This window comes from Acanthisitta chloris, unplaced genomic scaffold (assembly GCF_000695815.1).
Source record: "Acanthisitta chloris isolate BGI_N310 unplaced genomic scaffold, ASM69581v1 scaffold4346, whole genome shotgun sequence".
Classification (NCBI taxonomy): Eukaryota; Metazoa; Chordata; class Aves; order Passeriformes; family Acanthisittidae; genus Acanthisitta; species Acanthisitta chloris.
The window spans coordinates 1-22,459 of NW_008677481.1; the positions used below are offsets into that span (position 1 = coordinate 1).

Consider the following 22,459-nt stretch of genomic DNA (forward strand, 5'->3'; position numbering starts at 1 on the left):
ACCCTTAAATTCTGTGATTCTATTTGTGTTGGAGCTTCCACAGTCCTTGTAGAATATTATTAGCTTGAGTAAACTGCTCTTATAGTTCAAGCACATGTTACTTCAGACACATGGATTCTTCATGTGGGTGAAGATGTAGTAGGATGTGTTAAGGATTTTCATTTTCTAAATTGAGTTTATTATTATTCTTAGGTCATCCTTGGCAAGTACACCTGGCTTTCATATGAAGATGTATACATTAAAGCTGTTAATTTCGGAAATGGCTTAGCAGTATTGGGTCAGCAACCAAAGACTAACATTGCAATCTTCTGTGAGACCAGAGCTGAGTGGATGATTGCAGCACAGGCCTGTTTTATGTGCAACTACCAGCGTAAGTATGCCTGTTCCCTGAAGTTACGTCTTTTCATCTTACAGCCTGAAAATGAAACTTTTTCTTACTTCACTTTACACACTAAGAAAACTTTTATAGATTTCATATAGAACATTAAAATTTACAAATTAAAAAATACTGCATAAGGCAAAGACTTGTGCAGTTTGTCGTGTTTTGCTTTAGTGAATAGAGAGACCTGTATCTGTTTGCAGATGGAGTATGGTTTTGGTCACTCTAGTTTTCTCAATGAATTAATGAGATGTTTATTTACTTTTATTCTCAAATCAGTACAGATTCCCAAGTTCTTAAAAACAAACAAACAAAATTCACACATGAATTCATTGACTCTGTATCAGGAGTTGGCATCAAAGCTTCATCTGTGCCTGTAGGTTTTGTTTTAACTGGATATTTTGTCAGTTCTTCAATTTTGATTTTGGTTAGGCCTATTTTTCTTTGGTGAAACTTATTGGATGCTGATCTTGACTTGCTATGGTTGTTTAAATGTCTGTTTCAACATCACTCCTTAATATGTCATTCACCTAACTGTAAGCCCAGCCTGGCTGGGTTCTGTGGTGCTCTCAGAGGGACATATCCCCCTGTCCCACAGGGCATGCTAGAAACTGCTGTTCCTCACAGGCTTTGGCCTCTTCCCTCGCATACCACGTTTACCCTCCTTCAATAAGAGATGGGCCAGATGTGCAGAAATTCCTGATTTGCTACCTGCATCCACTAAAGATGTCTATCAGTTAGAACTTTTCCAGATTTTGGAAGCAAACCTTGCAAGAAGGCTATATCTTAAATGGTCCCTCTTTGCCCTGAGCATGAGTCTGTTTCAGTTTGAGAAACCATATGTTGATGAGTATGTAATCCATAGGACAAAGTTAGTTCCCAGCACTCAGTGGTTGGTATTGTCTCTAATACTGTTTAATTTCTTTATTGAAGGCCTGGATGATGGGGCAGGGTGCAAATACAGGAGGTCACAGCTGGTAGCATGTTGGAGGGAGCAGCCAGTACACTCGAGGACAGGGCTGATGTGCAGGGGGAGCCTGTCAGCTGGAAAAGTGTGTTGTCCAGAACCTCATATTGTTCAGTGAAGGCACTTAAAATTTCCTCTGTGTGCTGAAATATCTTGTGCACTGGTATAGGATGAGGGAAAACTGGACAGAGAGCAGCTCTGTAGAAAAGGGACTTGAGGGTTCTGGTGAGCAATGAGTCAACCAGGATTATGCTGTGCCACCTTGCAGTGGACGCCAACAGCATCCTGGGTGGTGGTAGCAGGAGTGTAACAGGTCAGTCCAGGGAAGTGATCCTTCTTTTCTTAGAGAAGATGTGTGTAAAACCACATCTGGAGTGGTTTCTGCTTTGGGGCTTCCTAGTAAGAAAAAAAGACACTGACATACTGGCCCAAGTCCAGTGGAGGGCTGCCAAGATGCTGAAAGGGTTTGACAATGTGACATATTAGGAGAGGCTGATAGAGCAGGGTCTGTTCAGCATTAAGATGAGCGAGTTGAAGATCTTGTTGCTGCCTAAAATTATCCAATGGGAGCATACAGAGGAGATGAAGCCAGATTCTGCTCCAAGGTGTGTGTTGGTAAGATTGGTTCAGTGATAGGAAAATTTGATTAGATATTAGGGCAAACCTCTTCATTGTGAGGGTGGTTCAATGTCAGAACAGGAATGGTTGTGAGATCTCCATCCGTGGGGATACATAAAAGCCAGGCTGGCCATGGCTCTGAGCACTCTGCTGTAATGAATGGTGCTGTGCAGGTGGTTTTCCCAGGTACCTTTCAGCCTAAATTCAGTGACCTTTTTGGTCCTTTCCTCAGGGAGTGAGTGCTGCTGGCCTGCCTACCAGAGCAGAGACCTGCACTGGCCATTCTCAGATAAGATGCCTGTGTTGCTTTGAAACTACACATCTTGTAACACAGAGTGCCAGTTCCCTTTTATCACTTTTGAGATCTGTCAGATTCCTAGTGACTATCCTGGGAATAAAATGTAAAGGCTTGCATCATTTTTTTTCCTTTGGAAGTGAAGTGCACTTAGAAATCCTAGGAAGATTTCGTAATTCTGGGGGTGGAGGGGAAGTCTGCAGTGGTGGATGGATGTCGTGTGAAGAATGGTATGTGTGTGCTTTGGGATTGTTGGATTAGTGTTTCAAAGCCCCTGGTGGCGACGTGCTCCAGCACACTGTCTGACGTGGTGTTCAGCATCTGAGCTGTATGTCATCCTATGTGAACTTGGCTGACTCGTGTGTTGGCAGAGGATGAGAGTGTTGTGCAGCCTTCATGGTCAGTTTGCTGAATGAATTAGAACATGCAGATGATGTTGAAGTAGTAGTGTGACATGGCTAAATGACTTACGTTAGCATTTTTTGGTTTGTGGGTTTGACACCAGCTAACTCCTGTGGTAGTGTTGTGACTGTCTTTCCAAGTGGGAATTGGATGAAACCTGGTGGTGTGGGCCCAGAACTCATGTCGAAGAGCAAGTTCATCTGCTTTATTTCTGTTGGAGAAAATGCCTTTTGCACTACAGAATTAAATTTGGGAAAGTAATTTTTGTTACAGATTACTTGCACAAACAAGTGATTTTTTTTAATTACAAATACTTGCTTGATTTTTACATGTTACTTGATTGAAGCTGAGCCTTGTGTTTGAGGAGGTAGAGTGAGATTGCTAGTTCAGAAATGGAAAACAGAAGTGCTAACATGAAAACAGATGTTCTCCTGAAGTATTTCCTCTTCATCTGTATGAACAGTTCTTCACCAGTGTAGGCAGATAAAACACCTGAGCGTATAACCAAACAATGAGGTAGGAGAGGTTAGGTTTCATTTTTCAATTATACCTTTCTAAAGCTTGAGCAGAAGTGGATTTGTCAGAACTGATTTGGCTGAAGTCTTCAAAGATATGTTTTGCTTTTCATTTTTGCTGTATGATGGATGCTGAAATACTTAGTTTAGCTTTTGAGTTACATTGAAATAAATTGCAAAAGTTCTATTTGTTCCTTTAGGGAAAGGCTTTGTCCTTGCATAGGAGCTGGCAAATGTAGTGAGGTTTTATTTTTGTCAAGACTTATCGAGCAGCATTCCTAGCAGGTCAGATAACAAAGACTCACTTGTACTACTGCATGCATAAAGGTGTACACAAGATAATCCTTTCTCAGTATGTTTTCAAGAGGGCGAGGAGAGGAGAAAAAATTGACTAAAACTTTCAGATTGGTCTGAAAAAGTTTTAGGTGCCACTGTGGAGAAGTGACAATTTCACAGATGAGAGGCATTGCTCAGTTTTATTCTCTCCATGACATCACTGCACCATCAAATACATGGTATCTCTCTCTGTGGCTCTGTCATACAGCTCTAAGATGTCTTAATGTACTTATTTGCAGATGAGTAGTCAAGTACATAGATGGTTGTTTCAGAGATGATCCTTTTCCTTCTGGGCGGTGTGTCGGGTCGGCTCTGCCTGTTGGCTCGGGGAAGCTGAATTTCTGCTCAGTGTTTATATAACAGGGGTCACTGCAGTAAGTAGAGAGAGCTCGTGGGAACTAGTAGAGCCACTCTTCTGGACTTTGCTCCCACCAAATTAAAGAAAACACAGTGCATGTGCGTTTGCCCTGCAACAGTTCTGAACTATGATGGACTGTTTTAACAAGGAAAAAATAAGTAGAGGTCAACTATTTACTTTTTTGTGTAAGAAAACTGCTCTTGACTTCTTCCTTGGTATGATGCACTGGGATAGTAACTCCCTGGATTTCAAATCTTAGAATACAACAGAACTTCATTTAACTTTAATTTTTTTTATCTTTGCTGCAGTGAACATAATAGCGCTACAGTCCTAATGTGCAGTAGGGTGTCTTGTTTTCATAATTATGTTATTTAAATATTCAGCTAAGTACAGGCTAAAATACAAAAGAGACTCAGATACCTGATGTGACAAAGCTTCCAGCACAGATGTTGTAATTATTGATTGTGTTAATTGACTTGCAGCTTCTTTTGAGACGCCTCGGTTCAACATTCTCCTTGGAATCATAGAATCAACTGGGTTGGAAAAGACCTCCAAGATCTTTAGACTAGACTAAATGTGGCACTAAGTGCCACATCCAGTCTCACCGTGAAAGCCTCCAGGGACAGTGAATCCATCACCTCCCTGGGCAGCACATTCCAATGCCTCATTGGAATCTGTAAAAATCTCTTCCTAATATCCAACTTCAACCTCCCCTGGCAGAGCTTGAGTCTGTGCCCTCTTGTCCTGCTGCTGGTTGCCTGGGAGAAGAGACCAACCCCCACCTGACTCCAACCTCCTGTCAGGGAGTTGCAGAGGGTGATAAGGTCTCCCCTGAACCTCCTCTTCTCCAGGCTGAACACCCCCAGCTCCCTCAGCCTCTCCTCATAAGAAAACAGGGAATGATTATATTCTTGAGAGCAATACCTTTCTTCCTTTCTGAGCCCTGCCTTTTTCTTCCCCAGTCTCTTTTGATCTCTTCTCATTCAGTTCCCATAAAAATGGCAGGAAATTAAATATGTTTTTAGAGTTGTTAATGTGAAATAATTGTTTGACACTCTGTCACTAATGAGCTGTCCTTAAATACAGGAAACAATATTTCTCATAGTCAATTTTGTAAATGTTTTCTTTCCTTGCTGTTCTGTGTGATCCTCATGATGTCAGTTCAATGTGTCATGATTGTGGTGATTATTACATTGTTTTAAATAGATGGCAGAGTAGGATAGTCACAGATTTATTACCAAGTCTGAGGATTCTTCTGCTGATGACATATCTTGCCATGTTGTGATAACTTTTTATTAGCAGTCAATCATAAACAGTTAGTAACAGTGTGTGTGAGTTCTGAAAAGAGAAGACACATGAATGAAAGCTGTTTCTTTCCTGAGTGCAAAGCAATGTTACACAGTGATGAAACTGAGAACATTTGACTGCTTTTCACATGGTAAAAGCAATGAAAGTATGAGAGTTGCTCTAGGTGAATTGCATAAAGTGCTGTGATTTTGGTAAACCATCACATAGACAACAGTTGTTCTCTATTCATTCTGGGAGTAACTGGAAACCATGCTGGGTTTAAATCCATGTTATAGGAGCTTAAGTACACAACTCTACCACCTTTGAGTTGACAGATATTTTTCCTGTGTTGCCTGACTTCAAATAGGTTCATCTCAGTTCTTTATTGTAACAAACTATACTTTAAAATGTGGCATAGATTCACCTTTTCTCTCCCATTTTGTGTTTCAGTTGTTACCCTGTATGCTACCCTGGGAGGCCCAGCAATAGTGCATGGGCTAAACGAAACGGAGGTGACCACCATCATTACTAGCAAAGAATTGATGCAAACAAAATTGAAGGTCAGAAAACTGTTCTTAATCTATCTCTTTCCTGTGTGTCTGTTCATTACTGCTAAATGGCCTGGTTCCATTGTTCAGAACAGTGAGTTACTGCCTTTCTATAAGGCAGACACTTTTGGAAGAAGATTTATGCATCTGTCTTCATGTACAGATAAAGTGATAGTTTGCTTTCAGTGGGTTTTAAGGCTCCTCAGTGACTTTGGAGAATAGGATGAGCAATTTGCAGTATTGAAGAGCTGCAAGTGCTGCCTGGAACACCTTTACAAGAAACTGCCATGGTTTCTGGGTGGATTTAGCACCTATACATTTAACAATGGGAAGAATAGAAAGAAGAACTATATGCAGTCATCCTCCTGGCTTATTGTTGGATGTTTTCCCAGCAGAGAATGGCTTTTAAATCTAAAGGCAGGTGTTTGAAGACTTAGAGCTGGTTTTCTGTGTGTGAGGAAAGCTTACTGAACATTAAAACAGTCAGAAGACTCTTTTGACTTGGTTCTTCCATCTGGGTCAGTGGAACAACTATAATCTGCATGAGTTTCACCATTATGTGTTTTGGGGGAACTGTACCTTTCACATAAAGGAGTTGTTTTAATGAAAAACTGCTGTTGTTGACCTTTGAGTGAGAATTTCCCAACCTTTTGCTAAATGCAATAAATTTATTTTTATATACAATGCACATTTATTTCAGAGTGCAGTAAGAGACTGAATTTGTTCTGCTAGAGGTGATGATCATCTCTTCTTCCACTAAACACTGATCAATGTTTTAGAACTCTCATTTTGCTTGACATGCTGGACTAGTGCTTAACTAATAATTTTCTGTATTTTTTGCAAGCTGTTGCTTATTTTAACTACCACAGTAACCAAGGAGCAGCCTAAGAATCCTTGTGAGCTCAGTATTGCCAGTTTCTCTCAGGGTTCTGTGGGAGTGGAAAGTCAGTTATCTCTACAAATCACTGCAGTCTTATTTGTGGGGTTTTCTTGAAATAAGGCCCAAATCAGTAAATGGTTGGAAAAGTTTTTGGATTTGTAAGTGGAAAGTTCAATCAATCCTGGAAATGTGGAAAGTTTTAAGCTTTGCAGCTATTTGAGCTCAACAAGTTTATCCCCTGATATTTAAAATTCTGACATATTTTATCAATGTTGAATCAGATACTTAATAATTAAATATTTAATCAACTGTGTAATCAATTCATCAATGCTTTTTAAAATGTGCACAGTAGATAATGTGGGGGGGTTTGGTTCTTGTTTGTTTTTCTTCTTGGTCTTATAAACCTCATGTTTGATTTCTGAACACATTTTCATTTCCACAGGAAATTGTTTCTCAAGTTCCACTGCTGCGACATATTATTACAGTGGATGGCAAACCAACAACGTGGTCAGAGTTTCCCAAGGGTGTCATTGTTCACACCATGGCATCTGTGCAAGCAATGGGGGCAAAGGCAGACACTGGTAGGTTCTTTTCTTTCGCTTTGGACCATCTTGTTGTCCTCTTTTGACCCTTGGGGAAATTGCAGATCTCAAAATTATGCAGTGATTAACCTCTTCTTATCTGCTTTTTCTTTGCACAAAATCTGTGGGATTTTTTGGTTTGGTTGTGGTTGGATTTTGGGGTGTAGGTGTTTTTGTTTTGTTTTCCAACAGAGTAAAATGCTGTTAATAAAAACTGTCTTCTCAACAATCAAGAGTCATATGTTCAAGGATAATTTTTAGGATAAGCATTTAGTCCAGAATAGAAACTTAGAAAGCATTCTTATGATCAGACATATGAAAACCAAGGTGATTCAGGGCACACAGAGAAAGTAATTGTGTGTTTTATAACGAAAGAAGTCAATAATTTGTTACCATTAAGTTTTATTAAATTCAGAAATAGCAAAATTGAAAACAGCCATTTGAATCTGAGAAAACTTGATCACTTTTTTCATTTCGGAAAGTATCAATCTCCTATGTAAATCCCGAAATCTAATCTAGGTAACGTTTTGAGAGCTAGAATTCAGAATGTCAGAAGGTGTTTTAACTATTAGCATAAGAAATTTTTATTCCTGGCTCTGAAGAGCTGCCAAACCTAGTATCTGACTGTGACATTATATTCAGTAGAAACCTAGTATCCGACTGTTACATTATATTCAGTAGTTGCTTTCTTCTCTTATACTTTGTGTTTTCAGGGTCTTTTAACTGCTGAAGGCACATGAATGTTGGATTGTGTTTGAGGGGTGGTTAATCCATCTGCCCTTGATGTTCAGGGGAATGACAGGTTTGCTCCCCACATCATGACCTCTCAGTTTCTTTAAAAGATAGTTTTCCCTTTTCGGTGTGTCAGTTTTATGTACTGTAAAAACTGCTTCAGACAACACCAACAGAAAAAAATTATGGCTGTAATTAATTAGCTCCTTGAGATTTGTTAATCTACTATGTAAAAAGGTGCCTAGTCCTTCTTTCTTCAGTCTTTTAAATATCTCATACTCTGCGCTACAATAAAGAAACATTATCTTTGTCAAGTTAACTATTCATAAACTGTTAAATACTCTCATGAATTGTTTATGGTCAAGCATGTTCAATTGATATTAAGCAGATGAGCTGTTGCTTGTGGGTTTTTTCTCCCTCTGTGTTATTCACCGTGCAGGATAGGCAGGATTCAGGGGGAAATGATTAAATATGCTTTCATGCTTCTCACTCAGTGTGTGCGTTTTGCCACCAGCATTGTGCATTATGCAGTTTTTCCTCTTGAGTAAACACAATTGGGTTTGTATGTTCTTGCTCTCGGTGCAAGTATTTAAAAAGCACTTTAATCCAATTAAAGCTGTTGAACTTGTTTGAAATATTTATAGAAATTGGACCTCACGTTGGCTCAGCAGTGCCTGGCTGCAGGTGCTGCGAGGCAGTGTGGTGTTCCCTGCCCAGGGAGCACGTGACGAAGGAGCTTTGCACAGGGGGATGGGCCCTGGGGCAGTGTGGAACCAGGACAATGAACCTTCCTGAGGCAGGGAATGCTCAGTGATGCTTCAGAGAAGCCAAAGCTCTGCCTGTTTTCCTCTCTGCTGCAAGAATAAGGGAAATACAATAGGAAAAGTGTTTTCATCATAGACTAGGAGAATTGCTCGAGGTATTGTTCAGCTAATACAGAGTTCCCACTCTTTGTGAAGGCACTTAAGCTTGACTGCGATCTTTTTAAGTGAAAGCAAAATCATGTGGTGCTGTATTGCAGTGACTGCTGAAATATGTCAGTATGTCAGGTCTGCCAGCCTCAGGTCGCTCTCCTCACATTGCGTGTTCTCTTCTTAACACACATTGCAGGGAGCAAACAGCCATCCAGGCCTGTGCCCTCAGATATCGCAGTGATCATGTACACAAGTGGATCCACAGGAATTCCCAAAGGAGTTATGATCTCCCATTGCAATATAATTGCTGGGATAACTGGAATGGCTGAGAGGATTCCAAATCTGGGGTAGGTACCATCTGTTACTTACCAGCAGATAAAGAAGTCATGCAGTTGCATGTAATTTTACATTAATTACTCTGTAAAATATTGTTTTACATTCCTGTGTCTGTGACACATCATAATATGCACTGATGCCTGAGCATCTTCCAGTACTGCACTGAATAACATGAGTACTTCATGTGCTGTTCGTTCCCTCATCTGTATGTGGGCAAGAATGGGACACAAAAGCCTGTGAGCCCACCTTGCACTAGAGTGGTTGAAAGCTTCCCTTAGCACTACTGCCCTTGGTTAGTGTTTAAATTACGTGATTTTTTCATGTTTGGTGCAGTTTTAAATTTGTCCACAGAGTTGCCTTTGCTTCCGTAACACACAGATAATTGTCTTCGGATGAGTAACCATCAAGCTTTGTTTGTGCTTTAAACCTACAGTACATAGCACATAACTTTTGAAACACAACCCATATCACATGGAATATGTTTTCAAGCCCAAAGGCATTTTTGCACTTTCCCTGGTTCTAGAATCATAGAGTCATAGAATTTAGGGGTTGGAATTGACCTTATAGATCATCTAGTCCCAGCCCCCTGCCCTGGGCAGAGACACCTCCTCACTAGATCAGGTTGCTCAAGGCTCATCCAGCCTGGCCTTGAACACTGCCAGGGTTGGGGCAGCCACAGCCTCCCTGGGCAACCTGTGCCAGTGTCTCACCACCCTTAGAGTAAAAAACTTTTTTCTCACATCCAACCTAGACTTTCTCCTCCGTCACTCTGAACCCATTACCCCTTGTCCTATCATTGCAGTTCCTAACACAGAGTCCCTCTCCAGCTCCTTGTAGCCCCTTCAGGTATTGAAAAGTTGCTCTGAGGTCTCCACACAACCTTCTCTTACCCAGGCTGAACAGCCCCAACTCCCTCAGCCTGTCCTCATAGGGAAATTTTGCATAGTGACTCATCTGAGGATTCTAGTGGTGCAACATAAATCTATCTTTTAAAAATTCTCTGCAGGGAGAAAGACATATACATTGGCTACTTGCCTCTTGCCCACGTTCTGGAGCTGAGTGCTGAACTTGTGTGTTTGTCTCACGGGTGCCGAATCGGTTACTCTTCACCTCAGACATTAGCTGACCAGGTATGTTGTAGATCTAAGTCCTTATTATTAAAAAAAAATTATATCAGATCTTTGTAATATTTCTTTTAAAATAGTACAACAAATTTTCTTCCCTACAATTCATACAACAGAGTGTTGGTGGTTGTGACTGATACTCTGGACTGGTTTTAAAATGATTGTTTTGAATGACCATAGAATCATAAAATCAACGAGGTTGGAAAAGACCTCAAAGAACATCAAGTCCAACCCTACAGTGGTCACTAGACCATGGCACTAAGTGCCACATCCAGTCTCATCTTAAAAACCTCCAGGGATGGTGAATCCACCACCTCCTTGGGCAGCACATTCCAATGCCTGAGCACTCTCTCCTTAAGAATATTTCTTTCTAATGTGTTATGTAATTTTGTTTCTGATGTTAAAAATCTCGAATGTATCTGCTAATAAACTTGTTCTTCACTTTAGTCCTCTAAAATAAAGAAAGGAAGCAAAGGTGATGTTACTACCCTTAAGCCAACCCTGATGGCAGCTGTGCCGGTAAGTAACTGATGGATAAGTAATTTTACTTGTTTTAAAAATGTAATTTAGCATTTAACTTTTAAGAACAAAATTAATACAATGACCATTTAAATAAAAAAAGCAGAGCCTTTGATGTTAAGCTAGCTTAAGATAATAATTTTGGTGGTTATTTATACATTGGAGATAAATATTCATCATATGAGTGTTGACATTTTTCAAAGTTTTAATATCTATAGGGATCAGATTTCCATTTTAATTAGTCACTTGTTGCTCATCCTAGTGAGGGAATGGAATAAAGACAGTTGGCAGCAAGCAGGTTGGGTTAACTCGTGCTCCTGCCCAGATGTTTGTTTTCCCCCTGTGAGCATCCTGCTACCTTTTAGCAAGTGAAGAGGAGACAACCTGGGACTGGGTTGTCACCTGAAATATACTTCACTTTCTATATCATATTTTCCTTTTGTTGTGCTAAATTTAGTGTTTCTGTTTCTTTGAGTTAAAGTTAATCTTTTTACATAACTAGGAAATTATGGATCGGATCTACAAAAACGTCATGAATAAAGTGAATGAAATGACCAGTTTCCAGCGGAATCTATTTATATTGGCCTACAACTACAAAATGGAACAGATTTCCAAAGGTTATACTACCCCACTCTGTGATAGGTAATGTTAACTTTAGTTTTAATGGCTCAAAAAAACTGCTTATCCAGGTCGTACCAGATGAGCAGTATCTGATTTTTTTTGTGCTTTCCTTCATTTTATTGTTGACACTTTGAACATAAACAAGCCTGTAATTAGGTGTAGATTGAAACAACAAATCAGTAGTTTTGTGTGATGGGTTTAAATATTTGCTGATGTAATTTAAGTCAGTGTCATTTAACTTGAAACTAATTGGAAATTTATGTTTATTACATTACTTTTATCAGGGCTTTAATAATGGATTTACACAACTCTTGGGTAAGACAAGAAGTAAATTCCCGTAGAAAACTGTAGGTTTCACATTTTCACAGAAGGGAGCCACGGAATATCTCAAGTGGGAAGGAACCTTAAGGATCATTGAGTCTTAATTCCCTACTTCAGTGGCACCAAAGGATAATATAATAGCAAAATTTATAGACTTAATTATTTTTTAGGAAAAAATCGCAGAACTTTATTATTAAAATCTGTGTTCTCAAAACATTTGACCTGTCTTTAAATTAGAATGGGGGAAACAAGCTTAGAAATCTGTGCCTGTGTGTTTGAAAACTTCAATCATAGAATCATAGAATTTAAGGGTTGGAATGGACCTTACAGATCATCTAGTATCCAACCCCTGCCCTGGGCAGGGACACCTCCTCACTAGATCAGGTTGCTCAAGGCTCATCCAGCCTGGCCTTGAACACTGCCAGGGTTGGGGCAGCCACAGCCTCCCTGGGCAACCTGTGCCAGTGTCTCACCACCCTTACAGTATAAAACCTTTTCCTCACATCTAACCTAGACTTTCTTTCCTTCACTTTGAACCCAATGTGCTCCTTCAGCATTTTCCTCGAATGACATAGAAGTGTATTGGAATATGATAGAAACTTTCAGTTCAGATACAAAAGTAGGTGCTATATGTGCTCTCATCTTTGCATTTCAGCCTTATTTTCCGCAAAGTCCGAATGCTGCTGGGTGGGAAAATCCGTGTCCTGCTGTGCGGAGGAGCTCCGCTCTCGGCAGCCACGCAGCGTTTCATGAACATCTGCTTCTGCTGCCCTGTGGGACAGGGCTACGGGCTTACCGAGTCAGCAGGAGCTGGAACCATCACGGAAGGTTGGTGCCAGTGCCTCCCTCTCTGTGCTGTGACCCTGTGCCACCTCTGCTGGTCTGTTCGTTTGGGCTGTGCCCCCAAGCATAACTGGGGAATCCTGGGAATCACTTGTAATCATGGATATATCCAGTGGGAAATACGTAATCCAGTGGGAGGACTGATTTTGGCACGTGCTCAAGTTGGTGAGCTACACAGGAAATGAATGTTCTCCATTGTGATGGAGCAAAGCATAATGGTATGAATGGGATCTTGGCATCGTTTGCTCTCAGCAGTTGAGCTGAAAAATGATGTCAGATTTTGGTGGGTATGTTGAGATGTTGGGAGAGCAGAAAATGGAATGCAAAAGTCTGCACCAGTTCTTAATTTCATATAAAGGAACCTAATAGCTTCAGTTGCCTTTCACAGAAAGGTTGGAAAAGACCTCAAAGGTCATTGAGTCCAATCCCACAGTGGTTACTAGACCATGGCACTAAGTGCCACATCCAGTCTCAGCTTCAAAACCTCCAGGGATGGTGAATCCACCACCTCCCTGGGCAGCATATTCCAATGCCTTTCTGTAACTAAGGTGTCTGTAAATAGAGCCATCTACTCTCTTGGCAGAATAAGAATTTTATCTCCATTGCCTCACTAAATCCATTGGTTTTCTTGGAAGTTCTATTCTCTGAATGAAAGTATCAAAATAAATAGCAGTTAATTTTCAGTAAATAAGATGCATGGCAACAAAAGATTTTCTTTTTTTTCTGATCAGTTTTGGTTAAATGTTTTTCTGAAAAATACTCTTTTTCAAATCCTAGTTTGGGACTACACTACAGGGAGAGTAGGAGCACCTTTGGTCTGTTGCGAAATCAAGTTGTTGAACTGGGAAGAAGGTGAGAATTCCTGTATATGGTTACATTGTTATGTATTCATAAGAACTGTGTTTTTCCATTGAGCTTTGCTCAGTAGTAGTCATTGGAAGACTATTCCTTGGCTATTTAGATTTTAAATGTTATTTTTACCTATAAAAGTTTGTTCTTGGGGAGAAGAAAGGTAAAATAAATTCCTCCATGGTTTCTATACCTGGAAATACCTAGACAGAGACTACCAATGCATGTGGCATTTTGACTAGGTGGTATTATGACTCTTTGGATATCCTCTTTGTTTTATTCCAGCCACTCTCTTTGTGTGTGCACATTGTGTAAATGGACACAGCTCTGTACCTCTTCCTGATTTAGATCAGTATTCATGCAGGTTGTGTATCCTGTGCCTTAGAGGTGCTGGATTCAGGAGGCTGCAGCTGAAGTGCATGCATGATACCTTCTGTTGCCATGAAGAAATTAAAAATGGTCTTCATTTTACTAATAGTAAAATCATTAAAAAATTGGCATAGGGAATAGAAACTTAATGGATGCTATGCAAAATGTGTTTAATAAAGTTTGAAAAGCATTTAGGTGATTTCTTTTCACTGTAGGCTTTTATATAGAGTAGAAATATATAATAAATAAGGGTGAAATGTGAAACCTTACAGGTTTTTTTCTTTCCTAAAATACGAGGCAGAAATATTAACTTTATTTTATTTGAGCCTGTGTGACACTGATGGAACATGTTGGTACCAGCAGAAAGATTGCACAGAGGTAGCACTTGCCCTCTGCATGTGTGTGAATTTCAGTTTGTAAACACATGTTAAATAGCTGTTTAGATGCTGAAAAGAATTGGAACCACCTTTTCTCTTACTGAACTATTTAGACCAGAGGTAACTGGCTAAGGACTTAGTCAAGTGTTTAGTTTTATATTTAGGTAGTAAAAATAATATGAATTTTTTTTTGTTTAGTATATGTTTTAATTCTTGTTAACTTAGTAAAAAAACTCTATTCTTTTAGGTGGATATTACAACACTGATAAACCATATCCTCGGGGTGAGATCCTTATTGGAGGGCAAAATGTGACTGTGGGCTACTACAAAAATGAAGCACGAACCAAAAAAGATTTCACTGTTGATGAGAATGGGCAGAGGTGGCTCCATACTGGAGACATTGGAGAGTTTCAGCAAGATGGGTGTCTAAAAATTATTGGTAAGTTAATAAATTCAGGTGAACATACCTATACACACACACACGTTTTTCAGGGCTGCTAAATACTGTAGTTACCAAAAAAAAGTCTCATTATCTTGGCATGTGGTTCTAAAACCTCCTATGTATCCTAGGGAAATGCTGATATGTTAATGTAAACTTGATTATGTGTTTTAGAAGCTGATTTTTAAACAATTGCCTCCTTTTGGAACATTCTTAACATTGACTCCATATGTTGGTGAGACTGGGTAGTAATTAGAGAGTTAAATATAGGTTAATTGAGCTGGCTAAGCTGCCATGGACTGTATAATTTAAAAGTATGGAATTTGATTCATTGAAAAGGCTCTTGTGGTAATACATGCTCAGGAATTAAATAAGCCTTTTTTAATCTTGACAGTCTTTATAATCAGAATATCCTTTTATCATATAGGAACTAGTGGAAAATATACTAAGATGAAGGTGTTGTACATAAGCCTGTGATAGGCTCGTAGTTTTTTGGCACATGCAGGTGCAAAATTAGGTGCTTTATAAACTACCAGGAGTCTTGCTTGAAGTCAGTAGGTTTAATCCTGAAAATTAAGCTTATTTGATTTATTAGAGGAGAAGAATCTTAGATCCCAGTGCAGCTGCCTTGCAGTGGTCAGATAGGTCACACTCACCTTTCCTGGTTGCACAAAGCAGCACCACAGTGAAGGAGAGGTGCCCCTGGCTGCTGCCACACCTGGGTGGGTAAGGCCTGTCGTCACCTCTGCCCTCTCTAGGCTAAGTACAATAAGCTCAAGTAATCTGAGGTTCATTTTTGGTTCCTGTTGTTGTTTTTCAAGTAACAAGTGGATAGTTGGTCTTTAAATATGGATTTAGCCTGAAATAAATAACAAAATGTCACCAAATAGTGCATCTCCTGCCTTGAGCATCTGGACCAGACAGCACAAAATGTGCGCTCCTAGCTAATACTGATTTTTGCATAGTCCTAGTTGTCTTCCATGCACATGATGGTGCTGTCATATAGGAAATATTGTTCCAAAGGCAGAAAATGTGTGGAATTGAAATGTCTCTCATTTTGATTTGGGGGACAGACTGATAAAATGCAGAGTCTAGAAACCTGCCATGAAATGTTTCTGGTCCATTCGCCAAACATGAGTCAGCTTTCCTTTTGGTATTTATACATGCATTTCAGCAAAGTGAAATCAATGTCTAAAGTTTCTGTGTTCTGTAATTAACGTTACATTCCTTTTTCCCTCAATAGATCGCAAAAAAGATCTTGTAAAACTGCAGGCAGGAGAATATGTTTCTCTTGGCAAAGTCGAGGCAGCTCTGAAGAATCTCCCCCTGGTAGATAATATTTGTGCATATGCAAGCAGGTAAGAGGCAGCTGATACTTCGTTTTTGCTCTGCTCTTTGTCCTAGTGAAGCCATAAGCAAATATTTTTGCCACTCAATGTATGGAATATTTTTAATTGGTTGAAAAAGGATTTTACGTCTAATACAATGGAATAACTTTCTCTATCAAAATGAAAACATTTGAAAACTGTTCTGATTTTCCTTTTCTCGTTCGTTTTCCTCATTTGTTGGAAAATGCCAATAATGAGTCTCTTTCATTCCCTCTTCCCCAATGTGAAGAGCAGCCAAGCTGTAACTGCATTCCTAACAGACATCACTCAAGCACTTTAGAGATTACTACCTATAGGAGCCCTAGGACACCTTGTTCCTTGTGGTGTTTATTTGTGATCTGTCCTTCAGAGGAAGTACTGTGGTACTTCAGAGGAAGGTGATGGGGGGAAAAAACCCGCAACAGCCCAGAAGCTTGCAAATTAAAAGTACTTTTCTTTAACCCCTGCAGTACACCAGCAGAAGCCTTGAAGCTTGAGGGAAAACATATTCTAAATACTATGCAAACACATAATTAATAAATGATGATCAAATGTCCTTTTATTTGCTTGCTACATGTACTAATAAATTAAGCATACAAGAGCTCCAACATGCCTAAAGTTTCTATTTCTAGAATTTCTTAGCTCTGCATAATATAGACTTACACATATAAATGTGCTTCAGTTTGTTTCCTGTTGACATTTCGATATTTGGAAAGTCATTTTGAAGCTTTTGAATGATCAGAAATATTCTGATTTCCAGTATGGCCATAGAAGCCCCAGTTTAACTTTGATAGAGGCCAGGACAGGCATACCAGAGAATTGCTCAGTGGTAATAAATGAAAAAAATTAACTTTTGGTTTGTTCACCTGGTTCTCTGTAGTCTTTGGGGGGGTTGTGTTAACTAATGGTGATCATCCTGTAACTCCAGTTTTGGATCAGTAGGCTAACGTGCATTGGGCATGCCATTGCTCATAAAATTTCCCTTTTATTAAGCTTTATTTGTGGTTTGGACCTGTTGAGTGAGTCTCATATTTGCTTGCTTTGCCTGCCTGAAGTTATGTGCCTGTTCCAAGCATCCTCTATAGTCTGTGGAGGTAGAGCTTCTTTCTGCTCTTCTAGGACTGAAGTTCACTATTGGACTTGTAGTATCAAATTTGGTGTTAATTTTGCCACATCAACATACCTAAATGCACTTGTCACACAGGAACTTGACCCCGTTAGACTCCATCATGCCTGTTACTTAAAAACCGTGCAACCTATGAGCAGTTTTTGAAGGCAATTTACAAATGAGAATCCAAGTACATTCCAGATTGTTTTTTCTGCTGGTGCTGTAGTTCTTCTTAGTACTGTCGTGTGTAATGTGGCGTAAGTAACCATGTAATGCAGGTTCCCTTAATGATTGTCCATATGCACATTTCATTGTGGGTATATGCTCACCTCAGCAGTCTGAGCTTGGAGAGTTTTGTAACGGTGCCTATGACCACTCTTAGATCCTGTCTGTCCTTATACTTTGCCTGGGTGATCTCATATGCAGGAGGAGTCCTTCGTTTGTAGCTGTTCTGTCTCCCACATGCAAAAGTACAAGGAGGGCAGACTTCTACAAATGGGTTAAATCTGCAATTTGACCTTAGATCCTGGGGGACAAAGCTCCTCTGAACATGCTAGTAGGGAATCAAAATTATTTGCATGATATTGCTGCTTCAGAAGCTGTATTGACTTCAGCCAAAAGACTCAGTGAGATAAGGAGCAAAATGCTTGCTGAAAGAAATTGTGATTAGAGCTCACTCAGAGGACACTCCTACTGCTTTATCAACACTTCACTCATCCAAGACTCATTCAGTGGGGCTCAAGCATCACCTCAGGAAAGTGAATACTTCAGTTACCTGAGGAATGAACAAACATGGCAAAAAAGCTGAGGGAGTTCTCAGCAGGAAAAACTTGACAGAATAGAAGTGATGATACCTATATGTAGTGCCACTGAATCTGTGTCTGAATATAGGTCTGAGAGCTGTATGCTGGTAGGATCTCAAGCACAGCAAGAGAATGAGGATGCCTAGTGTTGGACAGACATTTTGGCAAAATCTTTTAGCACGGTGAAGATGATTAAGGAGTTGATGAGGACCAAATTCTGAAAATTTTTTCTTCATGCTGTTGTGATGACTTTGAAGACTGATGAAGCTACCAAATGCAAAAGATCTGCAGAAGAAACAGTAGTGGAGAGGGAAGTAGCTGTTCTAGAGGGAAGATGTACTCCTCTTCAGGACACTTCTCAAGACAAAACAGTGCTTTGGCATTTGAACCGCAACAAGGGAAGATTGAACTTCGTGGTACAGAATGAAAAGATGTATATTCCAGGAGCTGTGAGCTCCAAGGTGTTCTTTCCAGGAAAAAGCATAGTTGGATGAACCTGTCTTGTCCAGAACAAGTTTGCTTCTCCTCAAAGAGGCTGAATTTTAGATGAACAGGAAGTTGGATGCTTACCCAGCCAACTGACTACTTCTGTATGCTGTTTATCCCTGGAGATGCTGGTGGTATTGCTGGACCTGACCTTGCATGTCAAAAGACTAAAGGAACCAGAGATGAAAGTGCCAAAGTCCTCTGTGTTCTGAGTGCCTTCATGCACAATACATACACATTAGAGAGCTGACCCTAAAGTTACAAGGGTTCAGTACAGAGTATAGCATGAGTGTGTGTGGGGAAAAATTGGACAGAGGCAGGACAGGGTGAGATGGAAGCAGTAGTGATACTGAGGCTAATCTGAAATCTTTCTGTGTGTTCTTAGTAAGAGGAAAAATGAGAAGGGATTCAAGTCAGCCAGCAGGCAAAACTTGTGAAGATACTGCCAGAAAAGTGTGTTTGTAATGGATTCGGGTGTAGTCTTCACAACTGCTGTCAGATGCCCATTTTAATTCACGCCAGTAACAAAGGAGAAAACTACAATGTGTAATAGCCAAAAGGGTATTTGGAGTTAGTATTTTAAAATTATCTTGGAGACCTTAAAGGATAAGCTACAGTCATCTCCATGCCAGGGTTAAGTTTCTGTATTTTGCATTAATGATCTGTCTGGTGAAAGAGTTGATTGACAAGATTCAATGAATCTGTAGAAAGTTAAGATGGGGAAAACAGCAGTCAGCTTAAAGAGGGAAATTGCAAGTTATACTTACACCTAAATAAACTGCAAAAGTCCAGGATTAGAACCCTCAGCTGGTAGCAGTTTTGTAGGGGCTGATCAACAAGTGCCATGTGGATATAAGAAGGTGAATGGCACAGCCAGTTGTGTGTATGTTCTGATTTATAAGGAAAGGACATGGCTTAAATTCCTAAGTCAACTTAGAAAAGGGAGGAGGACTAGAAAGGTGAGAAGGAAAAAAAGTTAACTGTCTGTGAATGGATAAGTGGCTTCTGTGGAAAAGAGAGGAAGGTCTGACTATTCTGATGCAAACTGCATAGGGGAAGGGTCAGGAATAGCCATCAGGAACAATTTATCGATGCCAAGAAGAATGAAACATTGGCATTAGTGCTTGCCCAGTGTGTAAGAACAGGCTAGATACACATTTGTTGGATGTATCTGGCCTTGCTTTAGGGCAAGTTAATTCATTAGGTGATCTTCTGAGATCACTTTCAGCAATCTTGATTCTGTGATCTGCTTTGGTGGAATGTGTAGAGTTTCTGCATAAGGTTCTGTTCACATTTTCCCTGAACTTTACCCCATCTGAAAAAGCCTGAATACCTGTTTCAGGGTGAATTGTGCTTCAGTGTGTTCCAAAGGCTTTGAGGTCAGAGCTTCTTACGTTCTAGGCGTATCGGGAGCAGACAAAGTTTGCCAACAGTAGAGTGAGCATATGGACAATCACTTGAAAGAGAAAGAAAAGTCACTTCCCTTACAGAAGCAGGTGTTCTTTGAGATGTGTTGTGCATATGCTCATTCCACAACCTGCTCTCCAACCCCTCTTCACTGCAGTCCTCTACTCCTCTACAGTAACTGGATTCTGCAGTTGTGAGGAAAGAGAGGAAATTGAGGTAGGGAAGCCACACACCAGTCTTCAGACCGGGATGCAAAAGCTGAGGAGAGGCAGGGAGCATTGACATCGCTTGGGCACTGCTTCCCAAAGCTTTGGGCATGAGACACAGTGGAATATGCATATGGACAGCACACCTTGAAGCAATCCAGTTACTGTAAGGTAAGTAGCTTCTCTTTCTACTTATTTCTAAGCAGGCAAAGGTAATTTGTGTCCTATTTCAGAAAGATTATCAGGTGAACAAAATCAGCTGTTAAGAGCAATATCTTGGTATGAAGCGCAAACCCCTCGATTTGAAGTGCTATTTTTTTAAATACTTGTTAACTTTACAAAATTCATACTAAAGTACCTTGTGCTTCTCAGTTTCCATTCTTATGTCATTGGATTTGTTGTGCCAAATCAAAAGGAGCTCGCAGAACTAGCTCGGAAAAAAGGATTTAAAGGAACGTGGGAAGAGATCTGTAACAGTCCTGAGATGGAAAAAGAGGTACTGAAGGTGCTAGCTGAGGCTGCCATGGCAGGTGAGTGGCTGGGCAGATGGTATCAACCTTGTGCAGTGCAGTGTCTGTGAAACAGATAAACATAGGCCCTAAAGTATTTCCTTGAGTGTGTATATTTCATAGAACCTACATGACTGAAATTTTCCTACCAAACAAAACCCCAACAACAAAACAAGAGTTGGGTGAGACCTTTAGGTTCATGAAACTTCTTTTACTGTGGCCAATAGCTGAGGAAAGAATACAAATACAGGGCAAACTTGACAAGTTCAGTTCCCTGAATATTTGTGTGTGTCTGGTGCTCTTTAAATTGTCCTTTATTTTTTGGGTTTTTTGGCCTTAGCTGCTGCTCCAAAAGGAGTGTGGGTCATCTATATATGTTGGATATCACGTAGTCTCATGTGCTCCATACCGGTGCAGAGTTGCAATAAGCCCATAGTAACAGGGGCTCTACTGGCTTCTAGTGACTTGCCTCTGAGGGATTTCCAAACCTAAAGCAGCATCTTTGTACTTAGTAGTTTTGACTAGACTTTCCTTCCATTAATTCTTGTGGTCACATTTGAAAATGACTGTGGATCCTGGTACAGAATATTTAAGTGTCTTGTAGTGTGTTTGCACGGCTCAGCCGTGTTTGGGTGAAGAAATGCCTCGTTTGTTCCAACCCTGCCACGTGCCAGCTCGGGTTGGTGCTGCTGAGCTCTGGTATGGGAGAGGCAGTGAACAGGCACAATGATGGTCATGATTCTTTCCATGTTGATTATACTTCCCCCTCAGCTGTATCTTTTTCATGCTAATTGGTCTTACTCAATTGGGCGGTTCTGGTGCAGAATCAAACAGTGGCACAATGATATTTTGTTTATGCTTCATAGTAATTTCTGCCATGCTTTTTGCTTTTGGCCATTACTAAGCACTGAGCTTTTTTCATAACGCTGTCAGCTGTGGCCACAGAATGGTTTTTGTAAATGGCCAGTGGGGACATACAAGATTTTCATACACATTTTCTTTGACATTCTCCAGCAATGAATGTTTTCTGCTGTTTTGCAGTCACTCAGTATCACAATGTCCTTCTGCAGCTCTTTGTAATTTGTCCTCATCTTTTCTACCCTTGATAACTTTGTGCTTCCAACAATATTTCCTTGTTAACCTTCATCTCTCCTCCATATTACTTGTGAATTTATTAAACTTTGAGCCTGTTTTCCAACTTTTGTACCAGAAGCATCCTCTGCTGAGTGCAGGCTCAGCACTGCAGGAGTCTTTTCCTCTTGCCCCATGTCTCTAATCCATTTTTCTTCACTGCATGGAGCATGTGGGCAAAGTGATTCTAAGAAGTTGCTGTGATGGAGAGCATGTATAAAGTTGCTTTTCTTTTTTTGTGCAGCGCAAACTATTCTAAAGAAAATTAAGTATGTTGTAAAAATTGATGAAAAGGAGTATTTGCTTTAATCCTGAGGCTTTTTTTTTTTTTTTGCACATGATGTTATTTTATATTTGGTTTTCACTTTGGTATCACAGGCTTTACTTTTAAAGTAATACTGTGATTTTTAGTGCTAAATTGCAAAAAAATTAAAAACCTAAACTCAGTAATCTAATGCCAAAGGGTGTAAAAAAGAGCAGGAAAATCTAAGTATGGCAGGTTGCACAGAATAACTATACATTTGTGTTTATTTTTGAAATTTAATCTGAAACTAGATTTATTTATTTCTTTTATTATTAGCCTTCTCTTGGCTACTCTTCTTAGTTACCTGTTTTTATTGTTTTATATCTGAAACCAGAGCAGGTGGTGTTGGAAATGAGTGTTTTGTGCTACAGGTGTGATGTGCAGAGCACTATTGTGTTTCAGTACAGGGACTAGCTACCATGGGAACTTAAATTTCCTTCATCAGTTTGTGACTGTCAGGAAAACACCCCCCCCCCTATTTTTCAAGTAAGGCTTCTAAGACTTTGTCTCCAGAAGATGAGCACCATA

General features: G+C 40.0%; 1 protein-coding gene across 1 annotated transcript in view; it reads left to right on the top strand.

Annotated features, from left to right (window-relative positions):
• Nucleotides 1–192: 192 nt before the first annotated feature.
• ACSL3 (acyl-CoA synthetase long-chain family member 3) overlaps nt 193–22,459 on the top strand; it is a gene marked incomplete at its 5' end in the record, with an annotated part of 23,091 nt that continues 824 nt past the window's right edge. The window contains 12 exons of the mRNA XM_009076511.1: nt 193–370; nt 5,608–5,717; nt 7,028–7,166; nt 9,009–9,159; nt 10,155–10,278; nt 10,720–10,791; nt 11,294–11,433; nt 12,389–12,561; nt 13,354–13,428; nt 14,419–14,610; nt 15,854–15,968; nt 20,360–20,517. Of these exons, the coding sequence (XP_009074759.1) occupies nt 193–370; nt 5,608–5,717; nt 7,028–7,166; nt 9,009–9,159; nt 10,155–10,278; nt 10,720–10,791; nt 11,294–11,433; nt 12,389–12,561; nt 13,354–13,428; nt 14,419–14,610; nt 15,854–15,968; nt 20,360–20,517 (1,627 nt within the window). The remainder of the gene's footprint in view (nt 371–5,607; nt 5,718–7,027; nt 7,167–9,008; nt 9,160–10,154; nt 10,279–10,719; nt 10,792–11,293; nt 11,434–12,388; nt 12,562–13,353; nt 13,429–14,418; nt 14,611–15,853; nt 15,969–20,359; nt 20,518–22,459) is intronic.